Source organism: Schistocerca serialis, chromosome 6 (genome assembly GCF_023864345.2).
Source record: "Schistocerca serialis cubense isolate TAMUIC-IGC-003099 chromosome 6, iqSchSeri2.2, whole genome shotgun sequence".
NCBI lineage: Eukaryota > Metazoa > Arthropoda > Insecta > Orthoptera > Acrididae > Schistocerca > Schistocerca serialis.
In genome coordinates this window covers 189439219-189465246 of record NC_064643.1, presented here as the reverse complement: position 1 = coordinate 189465246, position 26028 = coordinate 189439219, and the positions used below count along the sequence as shown (strand labels likewise).

At 42.1% G+C, this 26028-nt stretch overlaps 1 protein-coding gene across 1 annotated transcript in view; it reads left to right on the top strand.

Moving 5' to 3' along the window:
- Positions 1-5390: 5390 nt before the first annotated feature.
- Positions 5391-26028, top strand: part of LOC126483950 (monocarboxylate transporter 12-B-like) — a 90214-nt gene continuing 69576 nt past the window's right edge. Inside the window, exons 1-2 of the mRNA XM_050107238.1 lie at positions 5391-5513; positions 25253-25350. Coding sequence (XP_049963195.1) covers positions 25261-25350 — 90 coding nt within the window. The 5' untranslated portion in view covers positions 5391-5513; positions 25253-25260. The remainder of the gene's footprint in view (positions 5514-25252; positions 25351-26028) is intronic.

Genomic DNA, 26028 nt, shown 5'->3' with positions numbered 1-26028 from the left:
GCAGGGAATCCAGGCAGAATCAGGATAGTTATTCCAGACTAGAATAAATTCTATGGAGCCCCCAGATTATTCATGTAGTACAATGAGCACTGGTACTCGTCACTGATTTGCGTACGCGGTGATGGTGCCCGATAGCGACACAGATGGGTTCCAAGGGATTTACATCAGGCAAATCTGGTCGCCGTGACATTAACGTGAGTTCACTATTATGCTCCTCAAACGACTGTAGCTCCGAGATACGAATAATTATACTGCTAAAAGAAGACATTGCCGTCGGGGAAGACATCAAGCATGAAGGGATGCAGGTGGTTCGCGTCTGTCAGCGTGTCTTCGATTACTACCACAGGTCCCATGCAAGTGCAGGACATAGCCTCCCACAGCATAATACTGGTCCCACCAGCGTGCGCCCGTAGTGCACTGTACTTTTCGAGCCGCCGTTCACCTCGATGATGGCGTATGTGGAAACGACCGTCGATCTAGTGTAGCAAAAATGTGATATCACCCGAGGAGTCGACACGTTTTCATTGATGGACGGTCGAATCCCTATGTTGCCCTGCCCACTGAAATTTTAATTGACGATGTCATTGGGTGAAATGTGAACACGTAGGGGATGTCTGCTGCGGAGCTCTGTGTTCAACGTTATACGATGAACAGTGTGCTCCGAAACACCAGCACCAGTATTGTGCTCTTTCGGCAGAGATGCCACGGATCACCGTCTATCCTACGTGGACGTCCAACCACTTAGCACCTAGTCTTACTTTCACTGTCCTACCCCTTTCCGTATACGCTCACGACAGTAGTTTGTGAACACTCGATCACACTCGATATTTCGAGGTACTCGTTCAAAGGCTCTGCGCAGTAGTAATCTACGATAAAATGAACAGTCGAGATGGCAATAAAATTTCTTTATTAGCATAAGCTGCAACCGGTTAGTAAAGAAATATTATTGCGATATCGACTGTTCATTTTAACGTAAATATAGCATCAGGTTGCTGCTCTCCATAGAATAAGTTTCCAAAATTTATAATAATAATGTGCCCTTTGTTAAAGTCGCTTATCTCCATGCATATTCTCATTTACAAGCCATATCTTCGCTAGTTTGATCCCCCGCCCGTGTCTGCTCCGCTTACATACTTATGTTACCGCAGCATGTGCACGCAATGCCATCAGGCAGCATCCAACGTCACGGTGGGCAGTGGTCATACTGTTTTGACTGATCAGTGCATGCATGAAAAGGTTGCCCGCAGAATCGCAGGGTTTTGGGGGCGAGGGGGGGGGGGGGCGGGGCTTCTTGGTGTTCACTTCCTGTTTGAGCCACAAACATGGGGTTAAGCCTTTGGCTTAGCCTGGACCAGTGGCCATTTCTGTAGCCATTCGAACATCTGTTACAGTATATTAGACAAGGTTTGAATCGGAGATGGCAGCCAGGTAAATTGTGTGAATCGATTTATTCCTTTCCCAAAATATTTTAGTTGGGCTGAAATTAACGCTCAGCTAATGGCACCATTTCGGTGTGCATCGTCCGGATTTTTGGTGTAAAAACAGCTTCACGCGTTCGGATTTTATGTGCAGTAACAGTCATCCGTAAGCAAATCGGACTGGAACGAAACTGATGGTTCAAATTTGGTCCACCTTTCTATCGGACCGTAGACTAAGATAAGTTTTACCGGCTTGAAGAGTCTTGCTTCGTTTGGATATTAAGTGAAAAAAAAAGTTCTGGAAGGTTTTTGAAGTGCGTCACTTCCACACTTTAAAACTGTACGGATCGGTTCAAACGTTTCACGGGGATGTATATAAAGGGGAGGAAACAGTAAAATATCCGGCTAGTATTTAATTCGTGTATACAGAATGGCAGCATCCCAACCAGCTGGAGCAAAGCAAACATAACCTTGCTACATAAGAAGGGAAGTATTCACGATCTGAAGAACTACCGCCCCATTACCTTACTTTCTGTTATATATAAAGTGTTCACTAAAGTCTTGATAAGTCTAATTAAAATGGTAGTGGAGACTACACAGCCCATAGAACAAGCTAGATTTCGCAGTGGTTTCAGTACAATTGACCATATAAACACACTGTGAGAGGTAATTAGTCGAGCCGATGAGTATGAAACGCCACTATGCATAGCCTTCATTGACTTCGAAAAAGCATTTGATTCTGTCAGCCACACTGTAGTCATACAAGCACTGGCTGACCAAGGAGTGGAAACAAAATATATAAACATTTATGACACGTCAGTAACATCTATCAACATAGGAAAAAAGTGCGAATTTCCCATTGGAAAAGGAGTAAAGCAGGGCGATGCTATATCTCCGAAGTTATTTATAGCAGTTCTTGAGACTGCTATGTCCAAAATTATTTGTAACAATAGAGGAATAAGGATAAATGGTAAAAGGTTCACCAGCCTGAGACTCGCTGACAGTTTTTGATCAGTGTGTCCTACCGGTTTTAACGTGCGGGTGTGAAACATGGACTTTAAATGAATTTTTCAAAAGGAAACTTAGAACTGCTCAGAGAGCGATGGAAAGGTCTATGTTAGGCCTCACTAAGAAAGATCGACAGAAAAGTCAAGACATTCGAGCAATAACAGGAGTAAAAGATATTATAGAACGTGTTAAGATTCTAAAATGGCAGTGGGCAGGACATATTGCACGAACGCAGGATGAAAGATGAACAAAATCAGTTTTAGAGTGGAGTCGCAAAGGAAAACGAAGACCACCAGGGAGACCACCTGATCGCTGGGATAAGGAACTCAGGGAAGTTGCGAGCTTCAACTGGCAGAAGACAGCAGTGGACAGAGATGCATGGAAAAACCTCTTAAAATGTTTTTAATAACTTAAAGAGGTTACATCTAATATAGAGTCAATTAGCTGAACAATAAATAAATATAAAGGATATGGTAAAAACCAGTTTTTTATTTCCATATTCTTTTCCGTTTAATGTCGTGCTAAATGTAACATCTAAAATTCGTTCTTACATGAAGTGAGTGAGCGATAACGTCTTAAAGTGGATATGGTAATTCCATAATCTTTCCCGTTTCAAGTCGTGCTAAATGTAACATCTAAAATTCGTTATTACCCGAAGTGAATGTGTGGTAACGTCTTAAAGTGATTGAAATAAATAAATAATGCATTCCTATAATAAAATTGAAAAAGAGGGAGAAATAAGAATTGAAGGTCAGTGGTCATACTAAGTAGTTTTGCAGTGTAAGGATGAACTATTTGTTCCCTGCTGTTCAACCCTTTCATAGGAGAAACAATGATGGAGATAAAAGAAAGGTTCGGAAGTAAGATTAAAATTAAAATTAAAAGGATGCTGACGATAAAATAAAGAGCAGAAAAAAATGGGACTAACGGAAACCACCACAGATAAACTGCCCATTGCTAGCTAAAAACTATTTTCTAATTAAAAAATAGGCATTAATTTGTGAAGAAATACCTGAAAATGAACTTTATGTGGAACTGAATGATGGGTAGTGGGAGCACCTGGAAAGCAAATTGAAGCATTTCATATGTGGTGTGACAGTAGGATACTGAAAATTATGTGGGCTGATAAGATAAGAAATGAGAAGGTCGTGTGCATAATGGGTAAGGAAGGGAATATGTGGAAGAAGGGGCAGGATGAGAGGATATGGTTGTGTTAAGACGTCAGGGAATCATACTGGATGTATTTGAGGCAGCCGTAGAGTGCTGAAAACTCTAAAGGAATAAATCTAATATGCAATTGATGAATTCAGATTTAAGTTCTATTACCTCCAAACGATTTAGCACAACTACATTTTCAATCATAACAATGAATATCCAGGATGCAATAATGATAGTACTATGAAAAGCATAGATTGCTACTCACAACATAGTGGAGATGTTGAGTCGCAGATAGGCACAACAGAAAGGCTGTCAAACAAGTGCGCTTTCGGCCGAAAAAGCCTTCATCCGAATTAGACAGTAGTGTGTACGTTGTCTAATTCGGATGAAGGCCTGTTTGGCCGAAGGCGTACTTGTTTGACAGCCTTTTTGTTGTTTCAATATGCAACTCAACTTCTCCGCTTTATAGTGAATAGTAATCTATCCTTTTCATAGTATTTTCAATCATCTTAGCAGTTGTAAAGCTGCTCGGCCTGGCAGAATCAACGCAGGACTCCTTAGCTAAAGAGGATTAAAGCTACAGTTGGGGATATTACACCTCTTAAACAAGTGCCCAAAGACAATGGTAGTTAGTGAATCGTTGAAGACAGCGGATATGATGCCAGTCTATTAAAAAAGGGGAAGATATACCTGTGAGACCCCGGAAGAACAGGCGTACTAAACGATTCTTACGGACTTTGCCAAGAATTATTAAGAAGAGAATCGGAAAGATATGTCTCTCTAATGGAGGAACAAAATGGATTTACAAAGAGACAATGTTACAAATGCTCACTAGTTAAGTGAAAAACGACGAGAATACAACCTGGACATATACATCATTATGAGAAGGCTTTCGATAAGGTGAACAGAAGCAAGCTTTGGAACATCACAGAAAAATGAGGTGTTTTAGCACACAGAAATTAAAACAAACACATGAAACTGAAGATAGAACGAACAGAGATCAGTACTGTGACAAGGCCGTAGCCTTTCACCTACTGGATCCCTTATACATACCATGTTGTTAAGGCAATGGAATCGAGTTAGCTAACAAGGCGTCAGATTTATACCAGGACATTCACAGATAAGCACTCTGTACCTTGCTGATGACCAAATAATTATTCAGAAGACAACATTATCTCCTGTTTCCAATAATTCGCCTAACTGAAGTACGGTATGTACTGACTACTAGTGTTCTTAGGCTAGCATTGCTAGCTATTCATCAAAACGTCCTAAGTGCCGATTTCGAACCTAGTCACTGTTTGCATTCTGAATAAAAGTCGTCAGCAATTGCCCTGTCGAGGAGGGCATGCTGCCAATCGGAGATCGGAATGTCGGAAGTTTGAAGCTAGGAAATGTGATAAAGTGTAACGCAAAGGTTCATTCGAGGTATAGAGGGAGTCAGTGACGTGAAATGGACACCTTGAATATTTGGACAAGAATTAATTGCAATATTGATTGTAGTCTACAAAGATATTATCATGATATAATTAGCTCACAAATTCACAAAGACTTTCAGTCGCCGACAGTAAGAACCCGGAAGTATGAAAACAGATGTCTTAGTTGATCATGTGACTGGTGAATGATTAAGATCACCGCATGGCGTGGATCATGTGACGATCAGCTGGTGTGCACTACTGCGATAAGCTTCTTCGCCGTATCCATGTGGCATCTCGCAGTCAAACAAGGCTGCTTGTTCATTGCAACATCAGACATCACGGTAGCAGTCCGTGTTACGGGGACGAGTAGTTATCAAGATGATGAACTAATGTCAGATACGAAGCGACAGCGACCAGTCAGACTTTGAACGACGCTCTGAGTGGCACTCCTCAACTGCTTCAGAACAGTAGGACGCTACTCGGCACTCGTGATTGGACACAGTAAATTCTGCAGGTAAGAAAATACTTCACTAGTCATCATTTCGTCTCTTTATATTGTAATGTTTTATAATTGGTGAGGTGTGACCTGCTGAAATACTAAGATGGAATTTTCTTCACCGTATTATAATATGTGTGTTTCGTGACGATTACTGAGGAATTCTATAGGAAATATTATTTGGTTATGGGCTATAGCGAGTATGAAGGAGAAACACTTAAATTCTACTGCCACCTCTTAGCATATTCCTTTCGGACAGTACCAAGAGAGCCATCGAACTTAATAACACCGTCAGTGGTCACAGATGCTTCCACAATGCGTAAAGGTTTGCGACGAACTTCACTGGCGCATAGTGATTGTAAATGTTGAGTCACACTTTCGGTGCTCAGATACTGGTGTTGGATACTTCTTCAACAATTAGGATTCGAAAGAGTTATGCTAACATCGTGTACAAACACCCCAAAGAATTCTTGTGAATTTCTAAGGACTGGATTATGGAAAGATATGGAACTCAATTAACGTGCTGTAGGACCGAACAAAAGGGAACACTTACCGTCGCAGTATTTCACGAAAGATTTATTTCAGATTCTCCGTAGTTGAAAACGAACAGATTCTTCGATGTTCATTTCACATTTCAAAAAAACTTCTCAACATTCGCACTTACTACTGGCAGGTAGGTGACGACCAAACCAGAAACAAATTGTGTAAAATACAATGAAATTCTATAGCTACCATGTGGAAAAGTAAAGGTTGCAAGAGAAGAAATTGTACTTAAAAGTTATTTATGGATCCTTCCGTTACTTCTTGGTAGAACAATTCCATATTTAAGGTTGAGTAAGAAGTTCACTTCTTTTGTTCTTCTGACATTTATTCCTAACTAGTTTTCGGCTTATTAGGCCATCTCCGGGAAACAACTGACTTGCGTATATAATGGACACTAGTTCTTAGATAACCAAACATTATAAGAAAAGATAGAATCCAGTTGCATACGATTTTGTACACCAAACTCTTTGGTTGAAATTTCACTGTACGAAATGGACAATATTAAGCGCAACAAATAATTAAACTACAAGCTATTACAGGTTACATGTTCATAACGCTAAAGTTTGTAAGATCTTGACAGTGGTTGAGAAACTGTCAAACTGAGCATTCTTCATTTATGTTGTGCACCAAACACGTTTTTTAACATGAGGCGGAAATGTTACCTACAGAAGAGTAAACTGAAAATACTACATACGAATTCATACAACATCTCCATTCTAGGAAAAGCACAGAAATCCGTAACATCATCATAGATATTAAGTAAGGCGGGTGATAACTTCAGATTGCATTGATAGAACCAGTAGCCGTGCTGTTTCCACTCGTTGCCTAACGTCACCTCCACAATGTGAGTGAATACCTCCTGCTTGTACAACAGCACTCTGTGTTGGATGTGTTCTCCACGTATTAGTTTCTCCCTTGTTATTAGTTCTCCAGTAATGTGGCATTGCACATAAACTACGTTCGTGTTGAGAAAAAACAGAACGCTTTGACCGGCTGGAAATAGATACTTATATGGATATGGTGTCTGTTTTTTCGGACATGACATATAAGTATATAGTTCTGGCAGTACTGACCATGACCTTCTTCTTCTGTGCCGATGCACACATATTCCCCGAACTCTTACGGGATTTGGTAAGAATGTCTTCCACGAGTAATGAGTGTGTTGGGGTGAGGCACTAAGGAAGTAGTGTGCTGACATACAAGGTGAGAATGTCGGCCTCGCAAGAGGCGTGCTTGAGATAGTCCCTGCAGTCGCACTATCCTCTGTGTCCTCAGTGGCTCAGATGGACAGAGCGCCTGCCATGTAAGCAGGACGTCCCGGGTTCGAGTCCCGGTCAGGGCACACATTTTCGCCTGTCCCCGTTGATATATATCAACGCCCGTCAGCAGCTGGAGGTATTAAAATTAATTCTAATTTCGACTAGAAATAGGGCGTTCATATTCACAGGACGTGCATATTAGTACGTTCTGCAGAAATGAGTATCATTTGAACCATGTCAGCCCACCGTGTCAAGGTCAACATCGATATCGCTGCGCAACACCAACTACCCGTAAAATGTGCTTACGGCTGTCGTTGTCGCTATAAACCCAAGGTAGTGGATCAGTGTGACTTGAGCAGATGTGCAGGATGCCGCGCACCGAACCGTACTGTCAGATCAGTGAGTCTGAAAGATGGCGCACTATTGTCATGAAAGGATGAGCTGGACAGATTCGGGAAGTTACTGTTCATGTGGGAAGAAGTGTTTCGGCAGTGCAACGGATGTGTGCAGAATGGTTCATGGAAGGCCGTTGAACACGACGAGATCGGTCTGGGCGCAACAGTGGAACAGTGTAACACATCGTACGCTATCAGTCTGTGTCCGTTATTACGACATGGGTTAAATGCGCGTCTCCACTTCTCCGCCTACACTTGACGAAAGTGCAGAAATATACTAAGCGCCAATGGTATACGGAACGACGTCACTCGGGACAGGAATGGCATCAGATAGTGTTTTTGGACGAATCCTGTTTTTCTCAAAATCATGGCCACATTTTGGTTCGCCGCAGGCAAGAGGAGCAACATCACAGTGACTGCTTTGGCACAAAACATACTGAGCCATCTCATAGCCTTAAGGTGTGGGGTGCTGCTGGGCACAACCGCAAATCACAACTGGAGGTTCCCAGTGCGCTGTAAGCAGTGTCACCTTCGTGGATGAGATCCCGTAGCCATACCCTCTCTGCACAACTCTTTAGACGCCATTTATTAGCAAGAGAATGCACGACCACATTTTGTTGCACGAACACGTGACTTCACGGTGTCACAGTATGCCGGCCGCCGGCCGCGGTGGTCTAGCGGTTCAGGCGCTCAGTCCGGAACCGCACGACTGCTACGGTCGCAGGTTCGAATCCTGCCTCGGGCATGGATGTGTGTGATGTCCTTAGGTTGGTTAGGTTTAAGTAGTTCTAAGTTCTAGGGGACTGATGACCACAGCTGTTAAGTCCCATAGTGCTCAGAGCCATTTGAGCCAAGTATGCCGGCCTTTTGCCCTGGCCCGCTAGATCACCAGACTTGACGCCAATCGAAACTGTATGGGATATGGTGAAAAGACAGATGCAGCGCTGTGGCCCAGTGCCGACCGCCACAGATGAACTTTGGAACCAGGTGAATGCAGCATGGATGGCTACACCACAGGACGCCATTCGCGCCTCATACGCGTCGATGCCATCACGCATGAAACAAGAAATCAGGGCCCATAGCGGACCCTGTGCCTTGTAAGCAATAGGATACATGTTGAACTGAGATGACTAAATTGCTAATCATTTCTGCAGACCGTGCTAATTTCCATGTCCTACGAATATGAGCATCAATCTCTAGTCGTTTAAGGTGTTATGCTTTTCCTAAACATGAGTGTGTCAGTATTTCAAATAATAAAACAGATGAAAATTTTTTGAGGACAAACTAGATTTAACTACTGTTCGATCTTATGTATGATATGATTTCAAATCACCATAATAAGTGCATGTTTCTTTGTCTGCATGTAAAACCCGCAGGTGGATTAACTTTCGTGTATCAGAAAATTTAAGAAAAGAATGGATAATCTCAGTGTAAGAGGCAAAGATCATTTTATCACTTTTACTAATGAATTCAGTCTAGATATTAAATTATTTTTTACATTTCACAAATAACTAAATTCGGCATTTGCCACGATGAGATCATCAGATTTGTGTTGTAGGACGTGTGAGAAAAGATAGTGAAGTGATGTTTGAAAACGCAGAAACACTGATGTGTAAGATATGTATAAAAATCGCCGTCCAGATTGAAGTCCTTAGTAAGATATGGCATTTAAATTGACTAGGAGTGTCAAATACTTAGCAATATGGTCGCCCACCTTGAAATATGAAATATCGTTCATCCACTGAAGAAAGTAATTTATTCTTTATAAAACCCATATCTCGTATCTTTATCATGTAGGATTAAAGGAAGGGAGGGAGAATTTGAAAGAAACGCAGCGCGATGCGTCACTGCTTCATTTATTCAAAGACGAACACTTTCGAATGTGAGACGGTACTTAACGACAGTTTTGTCCTTACGATTATGGCTATATCACACGCCCCCAAATGCATTTCGCGTCATTAGGCCTACCATGAGGTTAATATTGCATAAATTCGGGATTATACGTATGCAAACCGTCTGTTGCACATTCGGAATGTTTGGAGAGAGGGATGAGGAGGGGAGACGAGAGATAGAGGGATGGAGTTATGGAGTCACTTTTACACCATGTATCCTCCACGACACACCATACATAGCTTTATAGATTGAAGATGTTCTCTTCATTTACCTATTTGTTTCTGGTCACAAACACAATATCTTACGAACTTCCTTATTCATAATAAACTTCAGCGTGAAACAAAAAACACCCACAGCAGGGTGACATTGTAGGCAGTCAACGTTCTCATGGCCGAATTTAAGAATAGCAAAACGTATTTTCCAAGCCTACAAGTGAATAGTTCAGACTGAAACACAAAAATCTAAATTTCACAAACTTCTATTTGCTGACGCCCAGATCATAAGGGGAAGTGGTGTAAATGAAATAGAGGGAGCGATGTGTAAAACGAACCATATACAGGACACCGAGCACTATGGGCCTTAACATCTGAGGTCATCAGTCCTCTCGCATGCAGGGAACGACAAAATTCCTATTGCAGTACAGGTTCCTTATACCAAAACAAGAAAAAAATATTTCGTAAACATGGGCTCTAAATCCATGCCTTAAGAGTTATAAGCACTTGTTTAACAGAACAGATGCGTTTCACATCAGCGAAGATTAACAAGTGCTTATAGCTCTTAAGGTACGCATTTTAGAGCCTAAGTTTCTTGTTTTGGTATACGAAACGCGACAATTTCCGTAAGTAAATATCAAATGATGGCATTTAGAGGATTATAAACAATAAGAGCAAGGATTGTGATAAATGGGTAACTAATCGAACAAATAATTGAACTGAAATATCTGGACATGATTGTAGCTATACAAAATAGGACGATTATGAAATTAATCTTCAAAGATTTAGGCATTTCTGTGGCACAACTCGACGAACATTAAAAGGTAATGTTCTTAACGAAACACTGCCCAAATTAAACAAAGTTGTTCTTCCGTCGTTGTTGTATGGGTGCGAAAGTTGCATTCTGTCTTCCGACCATATCAGACATCTTGATTTTCTCGGAAATGAGGTTTTACCGCAATCTGGCAGGAGACTCGCTCCTAGACCATCAGAGTAACGTTGGTATTAGTGGCAATTAATTACGCGTTCGGATACAGATATAAAAAATAAAATACGGAATAAACAGAACGGTCATGTTCAACGTATGGAAAAAAACTGGTGTGCAATAAAGTCCGTGGGAGAAGGAAATACTGACCACCTTAAAGAATATGGTGCAAACAGTTTTGTGGCGTATCATGCCACTAGCTCTAATATATTACGACGATGGTTATGATTACACTGATGAAAAAACGAATTTGGCGACCAGCTGTGTTACTGTTAGAGAAAACAGAATAAAATTTCCCTGAGCCTTAATACCAACACACTTACATTTCCTTGTACATATTTATGAAATCTGATGTTGTTCTGTTATAGTCTTCAGTCCAGAGACTAGTTTGATGCAGCTCTCCATGCTACACTATCCTGTGCAAGCCTCTTCATCTCCGAGTAACTACTGCAACCTACGTCCTTCTGAATCTGCGTGCTGTATTCGTCTCTTGGCCTTCCTCTACGATTTTTACTCCCCACGCTTCCCTCCAGTACTAAATTCGTGAACCCTTGATTCATCAGAATGTGTCCTGCCAACCGATCCGTTTTTCTAGTCAAGTTGTGCCAAAAATTCCTCTTCTCTGATGTATGTAATCTGAAATAAAAAATGCTAAATGGGTCATAGATTGTGTCGTCGATATATCGCGGAAAATTACTCTCGTCAATAAGAGACGTGTCGGCGTTATCGGTAGTTATCTGGTTATTTGTCAGAGATTGCTGGCTGTAATCTGCTCGTCATACCCTCATTTACAGTCTGACACGCTGCTTCCTGTCACTACAAAGCGAAGCGTGCACCTGGCAACTCAGCCTCAGGGTCAAATGGGCTAGGAAAGTGACGAAGCACGGGCGCTGCTCGCCAGTATGCGGTGGACCCTCTCGCTGTTCGGTCAACCTACACTCACCTACACTAGTCTGCAAAACGTAAGGACTAAAGTAGCTGGCGCGTGATGTGTCACTGCCAAGTAATATAAGTCGATGAAGCTTGGACCATACATAGAAGGAACTGCTGTAGTGTACTGTTATATCCTAGTCGCCACTGTAGAGTCTTGTAGTAAGGAAGCGAGGGAGAGGATGTGGTTATGAATAGCTGGTATCCCCTTTCTACAACACAAATGCACACGTGGATTAATATGGTTCTTTATTTACAGGGACAGGTAGCTGCTACGTAACTTTAATAATGTGTTGTGGCACAAGCTCTTCCTTAATAGTCCTCTTGCAGACAATATCGGTACTGGGTTATTTCTGAAATCCGCCTTATGCAAAGAAAACTAGTTTATTTTTATATTTCCCCAGACATCTGTAAATTACAGTATCACGTTTGTAATAATTTAACTACTCTAGGCCTAAGAAATACAATATTTGCAATTAGCTTCGTTTTGTTTGGACTCTCACCTTAAAATTAAATCGCTAATTGAGTTGTATTATTAAACACCGATTGTAGAGCTCGTTTTCGTTGTTTTTTTTGACAGCATGTCAACTGCAAACTAGCCATGAAGAAAAGCGTTGCGTGTTTGTGGAGAGTTGTTTCGAGGTTAGAGGTTATGTACGTTTCTGTACTTACATTTTCCGTCCTGTTTCGTGTCCCTAGTTGGTGTCTCACTCAGCTACTATTTAGTGCATTGCTTTCACTCAGTTCTTCATAAATTTCCACTCACTACTTCGCCTCACAAGCACTTACACAAAGTGTGGCGAAATGTGATCTGAGCAGACACTTCTGGCAATACACTCAGTGAGACGTCTCATGTTACTGTCGTTGCTCACACACACACACACACACACACACATATTCAAAATATATATATATATATATGTGTGTGTGTGTGTGTGTGTGTGTGTGTGTGTGTGTGTGTGTGTGTGTGAGCAACGACAGTAACATGAGACGTCTCACTGAGTGTATTGCCAGAAGTGTCTGCTCAGATCACATTTCGCCACACTTTGTGTAAGTCCTTGTGAGATGGAGTAGCGAGCGGAAATTTATGAAGAACTGAGTGAAAGCAATGCACTAAAAAGTAGCTGAGTGAGACACCAACTAGGGACACGAAACAGGACGGAAAATGTAAGTACAGAAACGTACATAGCCTCTAACCCTGAAACAGCTCTCTACAAATACGCAACAATTTTCTTCATGGCTAGTTTGCAGATGACATGCTGTCAAAAAAAAAAAAAAAAGACGAAAACGGGCACTAAAATCGGTGTTTAATAATACAATTCAATTGGTGGTTTAATTATAAGGTAAGTGTCCAAACAAAACGAAGCTAGTTGCAAATATTGTATTTCTTAGGCCTAGAGTAGTTAAATTATTACAAACGTGATATTGTACTTTACAGAAAATTAAAGTTAACCCACAGAAGATGACACACTGGTGTCGAAACATATCTGGGGAAATATAAACTAGTTGTGTTTGCATAAGGCGGATTTCCGAAATAATCCAGTTTTTAAATTGTAAACACAGAAGAACTCTCGAGGAGCTTCAAACCTTAGTAAAATAAATATCGGCACTCTTGCTATTACATTAATCTGAACGCCAAGTACTGGCGTAGCCTGTGCTGAAATATGCCGCTCCGCAAATGAATGACAGATACCAACCTGGAGGACTGAGTTAGTGACCGTGGCAGTGAGTGAAGCCATCCGGTCAGCGGCGGCCGCCTAAGAACTTGCGGTCGAGAGGGCGCTGCAGCTGTTGCAGCTGTTGCTCGTTGATGCGTCGCTGGCCCCTCTCGTGATAGGCGTTCTTCATCGATCGCCTGCTATCTATCTTTGCGCCACATCTTTGGCGCTACATCTTTGGCGACAGCTTAAACCAGCACATATATTACAGAACGTAACTGAAAGAAGTACCCAATGATACGAACAGAATTGACGTTTTTATTGAAAGACGATAAATACCCTGAGGCAACTAAGGTTTATAATCCCCCCACTTGCGCGGATCACAACAGCTGTATTGCCGTTGGTGCATATACATCTGATGCAGTATGTCTTCCTAACTCGTCCTACACATGACTGATCACATTTAAGTCGGGGGAACAACAGAACAGCCATTCACCGAATATCCTGTTGTTCCAAGAGCTCTTTCATCTGTCTGTTCGATACGGTCGCGCTCTGTCATCCATAGAAATGAATCCGCCCCCTGACAAGACACAAATGGGGAACGAGTACAAGCTCACAATAGCGTTCACTCTTCAAAGATGTGGAGATCAGTACGCCCGTGCAACATCATGTCTCTGAACATTACAACACCTGGATCACCAAATGGTCATTTCCGATAATGCTTCTGGTAGATTATGTGTTCCCGCCCGTCGATATCTTTTTTTTTTTTTTTTTTTTTTTTTTTTTTTTTTTTTTTTTTTTTTTTTTTTTTTTTGTCATCAGTCAACTGACTGGTTTGATGCGGCCCGCCACGAATTCCTTTCCTGTGCTAACCTCTTCATCTCAGAGTAGCACTTGCACCCTACGTCCTCAGTAATTTTTCTTGACGTATTCCAATCTCTGTCTGCCTCTACAGTTTTTGCCCTCTACAGCTCCCTCTAGTACCATGGAAGTCATTCCCTCATGTCTTAGCAGATGTCCTATCATCCTGTCCCTTCTCCTTATCAGTGTTTTCCACATATTCCTTTCCTCTCCGATTCTGCGTAGAACCTCCTCATTCCTTACCTTATCAGTCCACCTAATTTTCAACATTCGTCTATAGCACCACATCTCAAATGCTTCGATTCTCTTCTGTTCCGGTTTTCCCACAGTCCATGTTTCACTACCATACAATGCAGTACTCCAGACGTACATCCTCAGAAATTTCTTCCTCATATTATGGCCGGTATTTGATATTAGTAGACTTCTCTTGGCCAGAAATGCCTTTTTTGCCATAGCGAGTCTGCTTTTGATGTCCTCCTTGCTCCGTCCGTCATTGGTTATTTTACTGCCTAGGTAGCAGAATTCCTTAACTTCATTGACTTCGTGACCATCAATCCTGATGTTAAGTTTCTCGCTGTTCTCATTTCTACTACTTCTCATTACCTTCGTCTTTCTCCGATTTACTCTCAAACCATACTGTGTACTCATTAGACTGTTCATTCCATTCAGCAGATCATTTAACTCTTCTTCACTTTCACTCAGGATAGCAATGTCATCAGCGAATCTTATCATTGATATCCTTTCTCCTTGTATTTTAATTCCACTCCTGAACCTTTCTTTTATTTCCATCATTGCTTTCTCGATGTACAGATTGAAGAGTAGGGGCGAAAGGCTACAGCCTTGTCTTACACCCTTCTTAATACCAGCACTTCGTTCTTGATCGCCCACTCTTATTATTCCCTCTTCGTCGTTGTACATATTGTACATGACCCGTCTCTCCCTATAGCTTACCCCTACTTTTTTCAGAATCTGGAACAGCTTGCACCATTTTATATTGTCGAACGCTTTTTCCAGGTCGACAAATCCTATGAAAGTGTCTTGATTTTTCTTTAGCCTTGCTTCCATTATTAACCGTAACGTCAGAATTGCCTCTCTCGTCCCTTTACTTTTCCTAAAGCCAAACTGATCGTCACCTAGCGCATTCTCAATTTTCTTTTCCATTCTTCTGTATATTATTCATGTAAGCAGCTTCGATGCATGAGCTGCTAAGCTGATTGTGCGATAATTCTCGCACTTGTCAGCTCTTGCCGTCTTCGGAATTGTGTGGATGATACTTTTCCGAAAGTCAGATGGTATGTCGCCAGACTCATATATTCTACACACCAACGTGAATAGTCGTTTTGTTGCCACTTCCCCCAATGATTTTAGATATTCTGATGGAATGTTATCTATTCCTTCTGCCTTATTTGACCGTAAGTCCTCCAAAGCTCTTTTAAATTCCGATTCTAATACTGGGTCCCCTATCTCTTCTAAATCGACTCCTGTTTCTTCTTCTATCACATCAGACAAATCTTCACCCTCATAGAGGCTTTCAATGTATTCTTTCCACCTATCTGCTCTCTCCTCTGCATTTAACAGTGGAATTCCCGTTGCACTCTTAATGTTACCACCGTTGCTTTTAATGTCACCAAAGGTTGTTTTGACTTTCCTGTATGCTGAGTCTGTCCTTCCGACAATCATATCTTTTTCGATGTCTTCACATTTTTCCTGCAGCCATTTCGTCTTAGCTTCCCTGCACTTCCTATTTATTTCATTCCTCACCGACTTGTACTTCTGTATTCCTGATTTCCCCGGAACATGTTTGTACTTCCTCCTTTCATCAATCAATTGAAGTATTTCTTCTGTTACCCATGGTTTCTTCGCAGCTACCTTCTTTGTACCTATGTTTTCCTTCCCAACTTCTGTGATGGCCCTTTTTAGAGATGTTCATTCCTCTTCAACTGTACTGCCTACTGCGCTATTCCTTATTGCTGTATCTATAGCGTTAGAGAACTTGAAACGTATCTCGTCATTCCTTAGTACTTCCGTATCCCACTTCTATGCGTATTGATTCTTCCTGACTAATGTCTTGAACTTCAGCCTACTCTTCATCACTACTATATTGTGATCTGAGTCTATATCTGCTCCTGGGTACGCCTTACAATACAGTATCTGATTTCAGAATCTCTGTCTGACCATGATGTAATCTAATTGAAATCTTCCCGTATCTCCTGGCCTTTTCCAAGTATACTTCCTCCTCTTGTGATTCTTGAACAGGGTATTCGCTATTACTAGCTGAAACTTGTTACAGAACTCAATTAGTCTTTCTCCTCTTTCATTCCTCGTCCCAAGCCCATATTCTCCTCTAACCTTTTCTTCTACTCCTTCCCCTACAACTGCATTCCAGTCGCCCATGACTATTATATTTTCGTCCCCCTTTACATACTGCATTACCCTTTCAATATCCTCATACACTTTCTCTATCTGTTCATCTTCAGCTTGCGACGTCGGCATGTATACCTGATCTATCGTTGTCGGTGTTGGTCTGCTGTCGATTCTGATTAGAACAAGGCAGTCACTGAACTGTTCACAGTAACAAACCCTCTACCCCACCTTTCTATTCATAACGAATCCTACACCTGTTATACCATTTTCTGCTGCTGTTGATATTACCCGATACTCATCTCACCAGAAATCCTTGTCTTCCTTCCACTTCACTTCACTGACCCCTACTATATCTAGATTGAGCCTTTGCATTTCCCTTTTCAGATTTTCTAGTTTCCCTACCACGTTCAAGCTTCTGACATTCCACGCCCCGAGTCGTAGAACGTTATCCTTTCTTTGATTATTCAATCTTTTCTCATGGTAACCTCCTCCTTGGCACTCCCCTCCCGGAGATCCGAATGTGGGACTATTCCGGAATGCCGGCCGAAGTGGCCGTGCGGTTAAAGGCGCTGCAGTCTGGAACCGCAAGACCGCTACGGTCGCAGGTTCGAATCCTGCCTCGGGCATGGATGTTTGTGATGTCCTTAGGTTAGTTAGGTTTAACTAGTTCTAAGTTCTAGGGGACTAATGACCTCAGCCGTTGAGTCCCATAGTGCTCAGAGCCATTTGACTATTCCGGAATCTTTTGCCAATGGAGACATCATCATGACACTTCTTCAATTACAGGCCACATGTCCTGTGGAAACACGTTACGTGTCTTTAATGCAGTGGTTTCCATTGCCTTCTGCATCCTCATGTCGTTGATCATTGCTGATTCTTCCGCCTTTAGGGGCAATTTTCCACCCCCAGGACAAGAGAGTGCCCTGAAACTCTATCCGCTCGTCCGCCCTCTTTGACAAGACCGTTGGCAGAATGAGGCTGACTTCTTATGCTGGAAGTCTTCGGCCGCCAATGCTGATTATTCATCAAAATTTAGGCAGTGGCGGGTATCGAACCTGGGCCGAAGACGTTTTGATTATAAATCAAAGACGCTACCCCTAGACCACGAGTACTTCGTTTAATGCATCCCTAAATATTACATTTGGCTTTCGAAAGATACACGTGAGATTTTCATATTCTGTCGCTCGCTACGTGCCAACTACTTGTATTACAAAAATACGAGCTCGACTTTTTGTATAATATTTAATGTACACTCATGCTCATAAATCCAGGATAATTGCAGAATGTAGTGCCACACAACGTGACACTACACAAAACTGGCGCTAATAGCGTAGGCACATAGGGAACACAGACCTGTAAGTCCACTGTATTGGTGATAAGTTGAGAAAACTGTCCCGAAACACATATGCAACAAAACGCCACTTTTTCCTGCGCATGTACCCCGACATCATAATGGGATATGATCACCTTACATACGTACACAAGCCGCACGACGCGTTGTCATACTCTGGACCAGGTGGTCGAGCAGATGCTGGTGTACAGCCTCCCATTCTGGCACCAGTGCCTGTCGGAGCACCTGAAGTGTCCTAGGGATTTGAAGATTTGCAGCGAAACGTCGACCGAGAGTATCCAATACGTGCACGATGGGGTTTAGGTCTGGAGAACAGGCAGGCCACTCTATTCGCCTGATATCTTCTGTTTCAAGGTTCTCCTCCTCACTGGCAGCTCGGTGGGGCCGTGCGTTATCATCCATGAGGAGGAAGGTGGAATCCACTGCACCCCTGAAAAGGCGGACATACTGGTGCAAAATGACGTCTCGATACACCTGACCTGTTACAGTTCCTCTGTCACAGACATGCAGGGGTGTACGTGCACCAATCATAATCCCACTCCACATCATCAAACCATGACCTCCATACAGGTCCATTTCAAGGACAGTAAGGGGTTAGTACCCGGTTCCTGATTCACGCCAGATGCAAACCCGGGGATTATCTCTGTTCAGACTATACCTGGACTCGTCCGTGAACATAACCTGTGACAACTGTTCCAACGATCATGTACTGTGTTCTTGACACCAGGCTTTACCGGATCTCCTTTGACCAGGGGTCAGTGGAATGCACCTTACAGGTCTCCATGTCTGTTCAGTCGTCTGTCGACTGTGTGTCTGGAGACAACTGTTTCAGTGGCTGTGGTAAGATCCCGAGCAAGGCAACCTGCAGTACTCCGTGGCCGTTTGCGGGCTCTGATGGTGAGATATCGGTCTTCTTGTGGTGTAGTACACTGTGGACGTCCGGTACTGCAGCCACTGGACACGTTTCCTGTCTGATGGCATCGTTGCCACAATCCTGAGATCAAACTTTGTGGCACACGGAGGTCCTGTGCCGCGACCCGCTGTGTTTGACCAGCTTTCAGTCGCCCTAGTATTCTACCCCTCATGTTATTGTTGTTGTGGTCTTCAGTCCTAGGACTGGTTTGATGCAGCTCTCCATGCTACTCTATCCTGTGCAAGCTTTTTCATCTCCCCGTACCTACTGCAACCTACATCCTTCTGAATCTGCTTAGTGTATCCATCTCTTGGTGTCCCTCTACGATTTTTACCCTCCACGCTGCCCTCCAATACTAAATTGGTGATCCCTTGATGCCTCAGAATATGTCCTACCAACCGATCCCTTCTTCTGGTCAAGTTGTGCCACAAACTTCTCTTCTCCCCAATCCTATTCAATACTTCCTCATTAGTTATGTGATCTACCCATCTAATCTTCAACATTCTTCTGTAGCACCACATTTCGAAAGCTTCTATTCTCTTCTTGTCCAAACTATTTATCGTCCATGTTTCACTTCCATACATGGCTACACTCCATACGAATACTTTCAGAAATGACTTCCTGACACTTAAATCAATACTCGATGTTAACAAATTTCTCTTCTTCAGAAACGCTTTCCTTGCCATTGCCAGCCTACATTTTATATCCTCTCTACTTCGACCATCATCAGTTATTTTGCTCCCCAAATAGCAAAACTCCTTTACTACTTTAAGTGCCTCATTTCCTAATCTAATTTCCTCAGCATCACCCGACTTAATTAGACTACATTCCATTATCCTTGTTTTGCTTTTGTTGATGTTCATCTTATATCCTCCTTTCAAGACACTGTCCATTCCATTCAACTGCTCTTCCAAGTCCTTTGCTGTCTCTGACAGAATTACAATGTCATCAGCGAACCTCAAAGTTTTTATTTCTTCTCCATGAATTTTAATACCTACTCCGAATTTTTCTTTTGTTTCCTTTACTGCTTGCTCAATATACAGATTGAACAACATCGGGGAGAGGCTACAACCCTGTCTTACTCCCTTCCCAACCACTGCTTCCTTTTCATGTCCCTCGACTCTTACAACTGCCATCTGATTTGTGTACAAATTGTAAATAGCCTTTCGCTCCCTGTATTTTACCCCTGCCACCTTCAGAATTTGAAAGAGTGCATTCCAGTCAACATTGTTAAAAGCTTTCTCTAAGTCTACCAATGCTAGAAACGTAGGTTTGCCTTTCCTTAATCTTTCTTCTAAGATAAGTCGTAAGGTCAGTATTGCCTCACGTGTTCCAGTGTTTCTACGGAATCCAAACTGATCTTCCCCAAGGTTGGCTTCTACTAGTTTTTCCATTCGTCTGTAAAGAATTCGTGTTAGTATTTTGCAGCTGTAACTTATTAAGCTGATAGTTCGGTAATTTTCACATCTGTCAACACCTGCTTTCTTTGGGATTGGAATTATTATATTCTTCTTGAAGTCTGAGGGTATTTCGCCTGTTTCATACGTCTTGCTCACCAGATGGTAGAGTTTTGTCAGGACTGGCTCTCCCACGGCCGTCAGTAGTTCCAATGGAATATTGTCTACTCCGGGGGCCTTGTTTTGACTCAGGTCTTTCAGTGCTCTGTCAAACTCTTCACGCAGTATCATATCTCCCATTTCATCTTCATCTACATCCTCTTCCATTTGCATAATATTGTCCTCAAGTACATCGCCCTTGTATAGACCCTCTATATACTCCTTCCACCTTTCTGCTTTCCCTTCTTTGCTTAGAACTGGGTTTCCATCTGAGCTCTTGATATTCATACAAGTCGTTCTCTTATCTCCAAAGGTCTCTTTAATTTTCCTGTAGGCGGTATCTATCTTACCCCTAGTGAGATAGGCCTCTACATCCTTACATTTGTCCTCTAGCCATCCCTGCTTAGCCATTTTGCACTTCCTGTCGATCTCATTTTTGAGACGTTTGTATTCCTTTTTGCCTGTTTCACTTACTGCATTTTTATATTTTCTCCTTTCATCAATTAAATTCACTATTTCTTCTGTTTCCCAAGGATTTCTACTAGCCCTCGTCTTTTTACCTACTTGATCCTCTGCTGCCTTCACTACTTCATCCCTCAAAGCTACCCATTCTTCTTCTACTGTATTTATTTCCCACATTCCTGTCAATTGCTCCCTTATGCTCTCCCTGAATCTCTGAACAACCTCTGGTTCTTTTAGTTTATCCTGGTCCCATCTCCTTAAATTCCCACCTTTTTGCAGTTTCTTCAGTTTTAATCTACAGGTCATTACCAATAGATTGTGGTCAGAGTCCACATCTGCCCCTGGAAATGTCTTACAATTTAAAACCTGGTTCCTAAATCTCTGTCTTACCATTATATAATCTATCTGATACCTTTTAGTATCTCCAGGGTTCTTCCATGTATACAACCTTCTTGCATGATTCTTAAACCAAGTGTTAGTTATGATTATGTTGTGCTCTGTGCAAAATTCTACCAGGCGGCTTCCTCTTTCATTTCTGTCCCCCAATCCATATTCACCTACTACGTTTCCTTCTCTCCCTTTTCCTACACTCGAATTCCAGTCACCCATGACTATTAAATTTTCGTCTCCCTTCACAATCTGAATAATTTCTTTTATTTCATCATACATTTCTTCAATTTCTTCGTCATCTGCAAAGCTAGTTGGCATATAAACTTGTACTACTGTAGTAGGTGTGGGCTTCGTTTCTATCTTGGCCACAATAATGCGTTCACTATGCTGTTTGTAGTAGCTTACCCGCATTCCTATTTTCCTATTCATTATTAAACCTACTCCTGCATTACCCATATTTGATTTTGTGTTTATAACCCTGTAGTCACCTGACCAGAAGTCTTGTTCCTCCTGCCACCGAACTTCACTAATTCCCACTATATCTAACTTCAACCTATCCATTTCCCTTTTTAAATTTTCTAACCTACCTGCCCGATTAAGGGATCTGACATTCCACGCTCCGATCCGTAGAACGCCAGTTTTCTTTCTCCTGATAACGACATGCTCTTGAGTAGTCCCCGCCCGGAGATCCGAATGGGGGACTATTTTACCTCCGGAATATCTTACCCAAGAGGACGCCATCACCATGTAATCATACAGTAAAGCTGCATGCCCTCGGGAAAAATTACGACTGTAGTTTCCCCTTGCTTTCAGCCGTTCGCAGTACCAGCACAGCAAGGCCGTTTTGGTTATTGTTACAAGGCCAGATCAGTCAATCATCCAGACTGTTGCCCTTGCAACTACTGAAAAGGCTGCTGCCCCTCTTCAGGAACCACACGTTTGTCTGGACTCTCAACAAATACTCCTCCGTTGTGGTTGCACCTACGGTACGGCTATCTGTATCGCTGAGGCACGCAAGCCTCCCCACCAACGGCAAGGTCCATGGTTCGTGGGGGGGTCTACCCCTCATAACGTCATAAATATGAGTTAGTCGCTGCACTGTACTCTGAGACGCACCAACAAACCTCAGCATATGTGGACTGCTGCCAATGCCACCGTGTGACGACCGCAGGCCAAATGCACCGCATGGTCATACCCCGAGGTGATTTAAAGCCGCACACCGCCCACCAGAACGCTGTTTCACCATGTATCAGCATTATCCTTAATTTATGAGCATGAGTGTAGTTATAATTTCTACTGGGACACATTTCCACTACACGCCGTAATTTTCAGGTTATTTAAGAAACACGTACAAAAGTGACCCTCAAAAGCATCTCCTCGCCCACGAATCTCTCACCAGACAGGATTTTTAGTACACTGTTCATGGCACTCTCTAATAGTGCTGTAAAAAAAATTGCGACTCCACGAATTATTTCCCACATTCAACCCTTTTTGATCATCATTGAGTGGCCTTATTATGCCACCGGCTTATTCCAGCACTTACAAGTAGTAAAACTGAAATTTTTCTAAATTGTATGCCACAATTTTCTAAATTTTAACGGTATAAAAAAATGGCTCTGAGCACTATGGGAATCAACTGCTGAGGTCATTAGTCTCCTAGAACTTAGAACTAGTTAAACCTAACTAACCTAAGGACATCACAAACATCCACGCCCGAGGCAGGATTCGCACCTGCGACCGTAGCGGTCTTGCGGTTCCAGACTGCAGCGCCTTTAACCGCACGGCCACTTCGGCCGGCTTAACGGTATGAAATGGACACATTGCATCGTTGTATTCGTCAGGCACCCTGACCTCCTGACTAAGACACTACAGTGTCTTTAAGTGATAAGTTTGGATCGAATTGTCGATGCAATTAGTTTTAGCGTAACGCTTACGAAAGTCATTTTTGTTTAGGTATCCTCTCGGGCGCGTTTGAGTTAATAGTTTTAACGAAGTACCCAATTATTCTGGTGGCGAGAAATCCCAGTCAACACAGACAAAAAAAGGTCGAATATCGGGGATAGGTTATGTAGTTGGAAACTGTTGCACAATTGGTTTCCGTATTTCTTTTTTCCACTCTTTTAGTAATTAACTAATGCTCACAGAAGTTAAAGCCAATGTAATCTGATATATCATCTCTGTCTTTTAGTCTCGGATTTATTATTTTAATACTTTTGACACGTTTTTACTTTAGGTTTCGCCTCATTCGTTCCCACTGACTTCATGTGCAGGCGTTGTGTGGAGCTTCTCCCACGCTATTCGGCAGTTGACGTTTGTGCCTTTTCACGGGTCATTGACCTTTGTACCTTTACACAGGCAGTTCGCGCTTCGCCCGCTGTCTTCCTTCATCACCTGAGGGCATAAATGTTCCAATGATTTTTATAGGTCTTTTTTTTTAACTTTCATTGTTGCTATGTCCCTCTAAATTGTAACGTTGTCTGCATTCCTAAGCCTGGTATGAAGATGATCGTAACTGACTGATATCTTTTATGCGATCAAGACTGTTGTAAATAATTTTTAACTGAATGTGAGTGGCTCGAATGTGAGTTAAGTACAATTTGTGCCTTCGGAGATGTGAATTAATTAATTGTGACCTGAATCGGCATCGCAGTCGAGGGAAGTGCATTACGCAGTATCATCGGGGGAAAAAAACTAATCAGAACAAGGCAATGTATACGTGAAAGGGAAACGCGTGTGTTTTGGAATCCGGTGTATGTGGACCCGTGGGTATTTTCAAGAAGTGGCAAACACATAATTCTCTGTTATGTATCGCCACTGTGAGGAATTCATGCCTTAGTTCACTCATAGTCTTGCGTGACAGTGAAAGATTATGCACTCGAACGGTAAGCACTACTCTTTAACCAAAACTTGCCTCATTTTCCTTATAGACTCCCTGTTCTGCGTTCATAGGTAGCAAACCGCGCTTATTACACGTGAGGAAATCATGCCTTAGTTCACTTATGGTCTTGCGTGACAGTGAAAGATTATGCACTCGAACGGTAAGCACTACTCTTTAACCAAAACTTGCCTCATTTTCCTTATAGACTCACTGTTCTGCGTTCATAGGTAGCAAACCGCGCTTATTACACGTCCACCGCGGCGCTCGGGAGCCACAGTACAGTTGCGACTCCTGAGGATGGTCTTATGAGAGCCCGAAACCGGTCGTGATAGTAAGACAAATTTACAACTGAAGCGGTATTTTCTACCTCTAGCTTATAGAAAAGGCTGCTACCTATTAGGACACTTAAGGAAACTCGATATGGTTGTCGCCCTGAAGTCGGGGAGACTGCAAAACTTCGTACATAGTTTATTGAGATGAGCTCCAGTTTCAGAAGACTATTTCGCGAAAAGTACAAGGCATACCAAAAACAATGACATCAGTAGACAGAGCTTCTCTCCAGGCTACGAACCGTAACACACGTCGCGGCGTAGATGCGCACCACTAGGAGTCAGGCGTGTCAGAACAGGTAGTCATATCATCCACTCCATACTGTCAGATCGAAATAGTTCTTGCCTGCAGATAGGCAACCCAACTAGCAGTTTACCAAAGCTGACTTCTGTCGTAGCGACCTCAGTGAATTCCTCGTACGTAACCTTCCGTCCCTATTGACGTTTGTCGCATCACAAATGGTGCCAGTACTGAAACCTGTAATAGGAGTTAATCCTCTAAAGATACTATATCCACTGTCACGTGGCTGTCACTTATTTCGCTGTTCTGCACTACTTAACAGTTATTTTGGAACTGTTAACAAGTGCTCATTGACGCCGTATATTTTAGTGCTATTTAGAGTTGTGTTACGTGGGCTAATTCTAGTTAAGTGCTCAACAGTTTCTTATTGAACACAATATGTAAGTTTTCTGAATGTCTTCATGGATGACTAATGTGCTGTCGTACTTGGAAGGTGCTTATCCTCCAACAGTGACAACTATTAACGTATTTTTTCAGATGCGAAGATGACTGCGACGAAAACAGCTGAATATGAAATCATTCCACCTGATGGAGGCTGGGGCTGGATGGTGGTCCTGGGGGTCGCCCTAAATTACGTAAGTACTGCGTCTCAATTTTTCAAGTCATCAAATTAATGTCCTGTTCTAATTCTATAGAACATTGGTTCTATTGGAATACAAGGAGAATAATTAGCGGTTAATGAAGTGCAAAGCAGACATTTGTTTGCGATACCCAAATAGTGTGTAGAGAATTGTTGTCGGTACCAATTCTCAAAATAACAGTCATTTACAAAGAGAGATTATCTTAGCTTACTTTCAACGAGAGGCAATCGTAAAGTTTTACTTATCACCTAGGAATAAAGTTACGTGATTAATTTTTTGTTTGACTACAGATGGATGGAAGACATTTTTTGTTTTTATTTAATCGAATTTTTAACTTGTTCACAAATTTCAACATATTCGAAGGTTTTCACCTTAATTAAGATCATATCAGCATGGTCTTTTCCTAATATACTTCTGACCAAGAAGCGAGTGTTTTTGTTAATTGTGCCTTTTGCGTTCTTGTGGAGATTTTCATCCACATTTCACCCCCACAGGGTCTGAATTTCCAAAAACAGTGAAACACTTATATTTTTAATTATAATTGAAACCGAAGTTTAAATTTTCATCGATTTAGCTTTGAAAATGGTTTCGCAATAAAATATTTTCCATAAAGTTCTCATCACCTATTTCAACCCATAGGGGTTCAATTTCACGAAACACTGAAACACAATT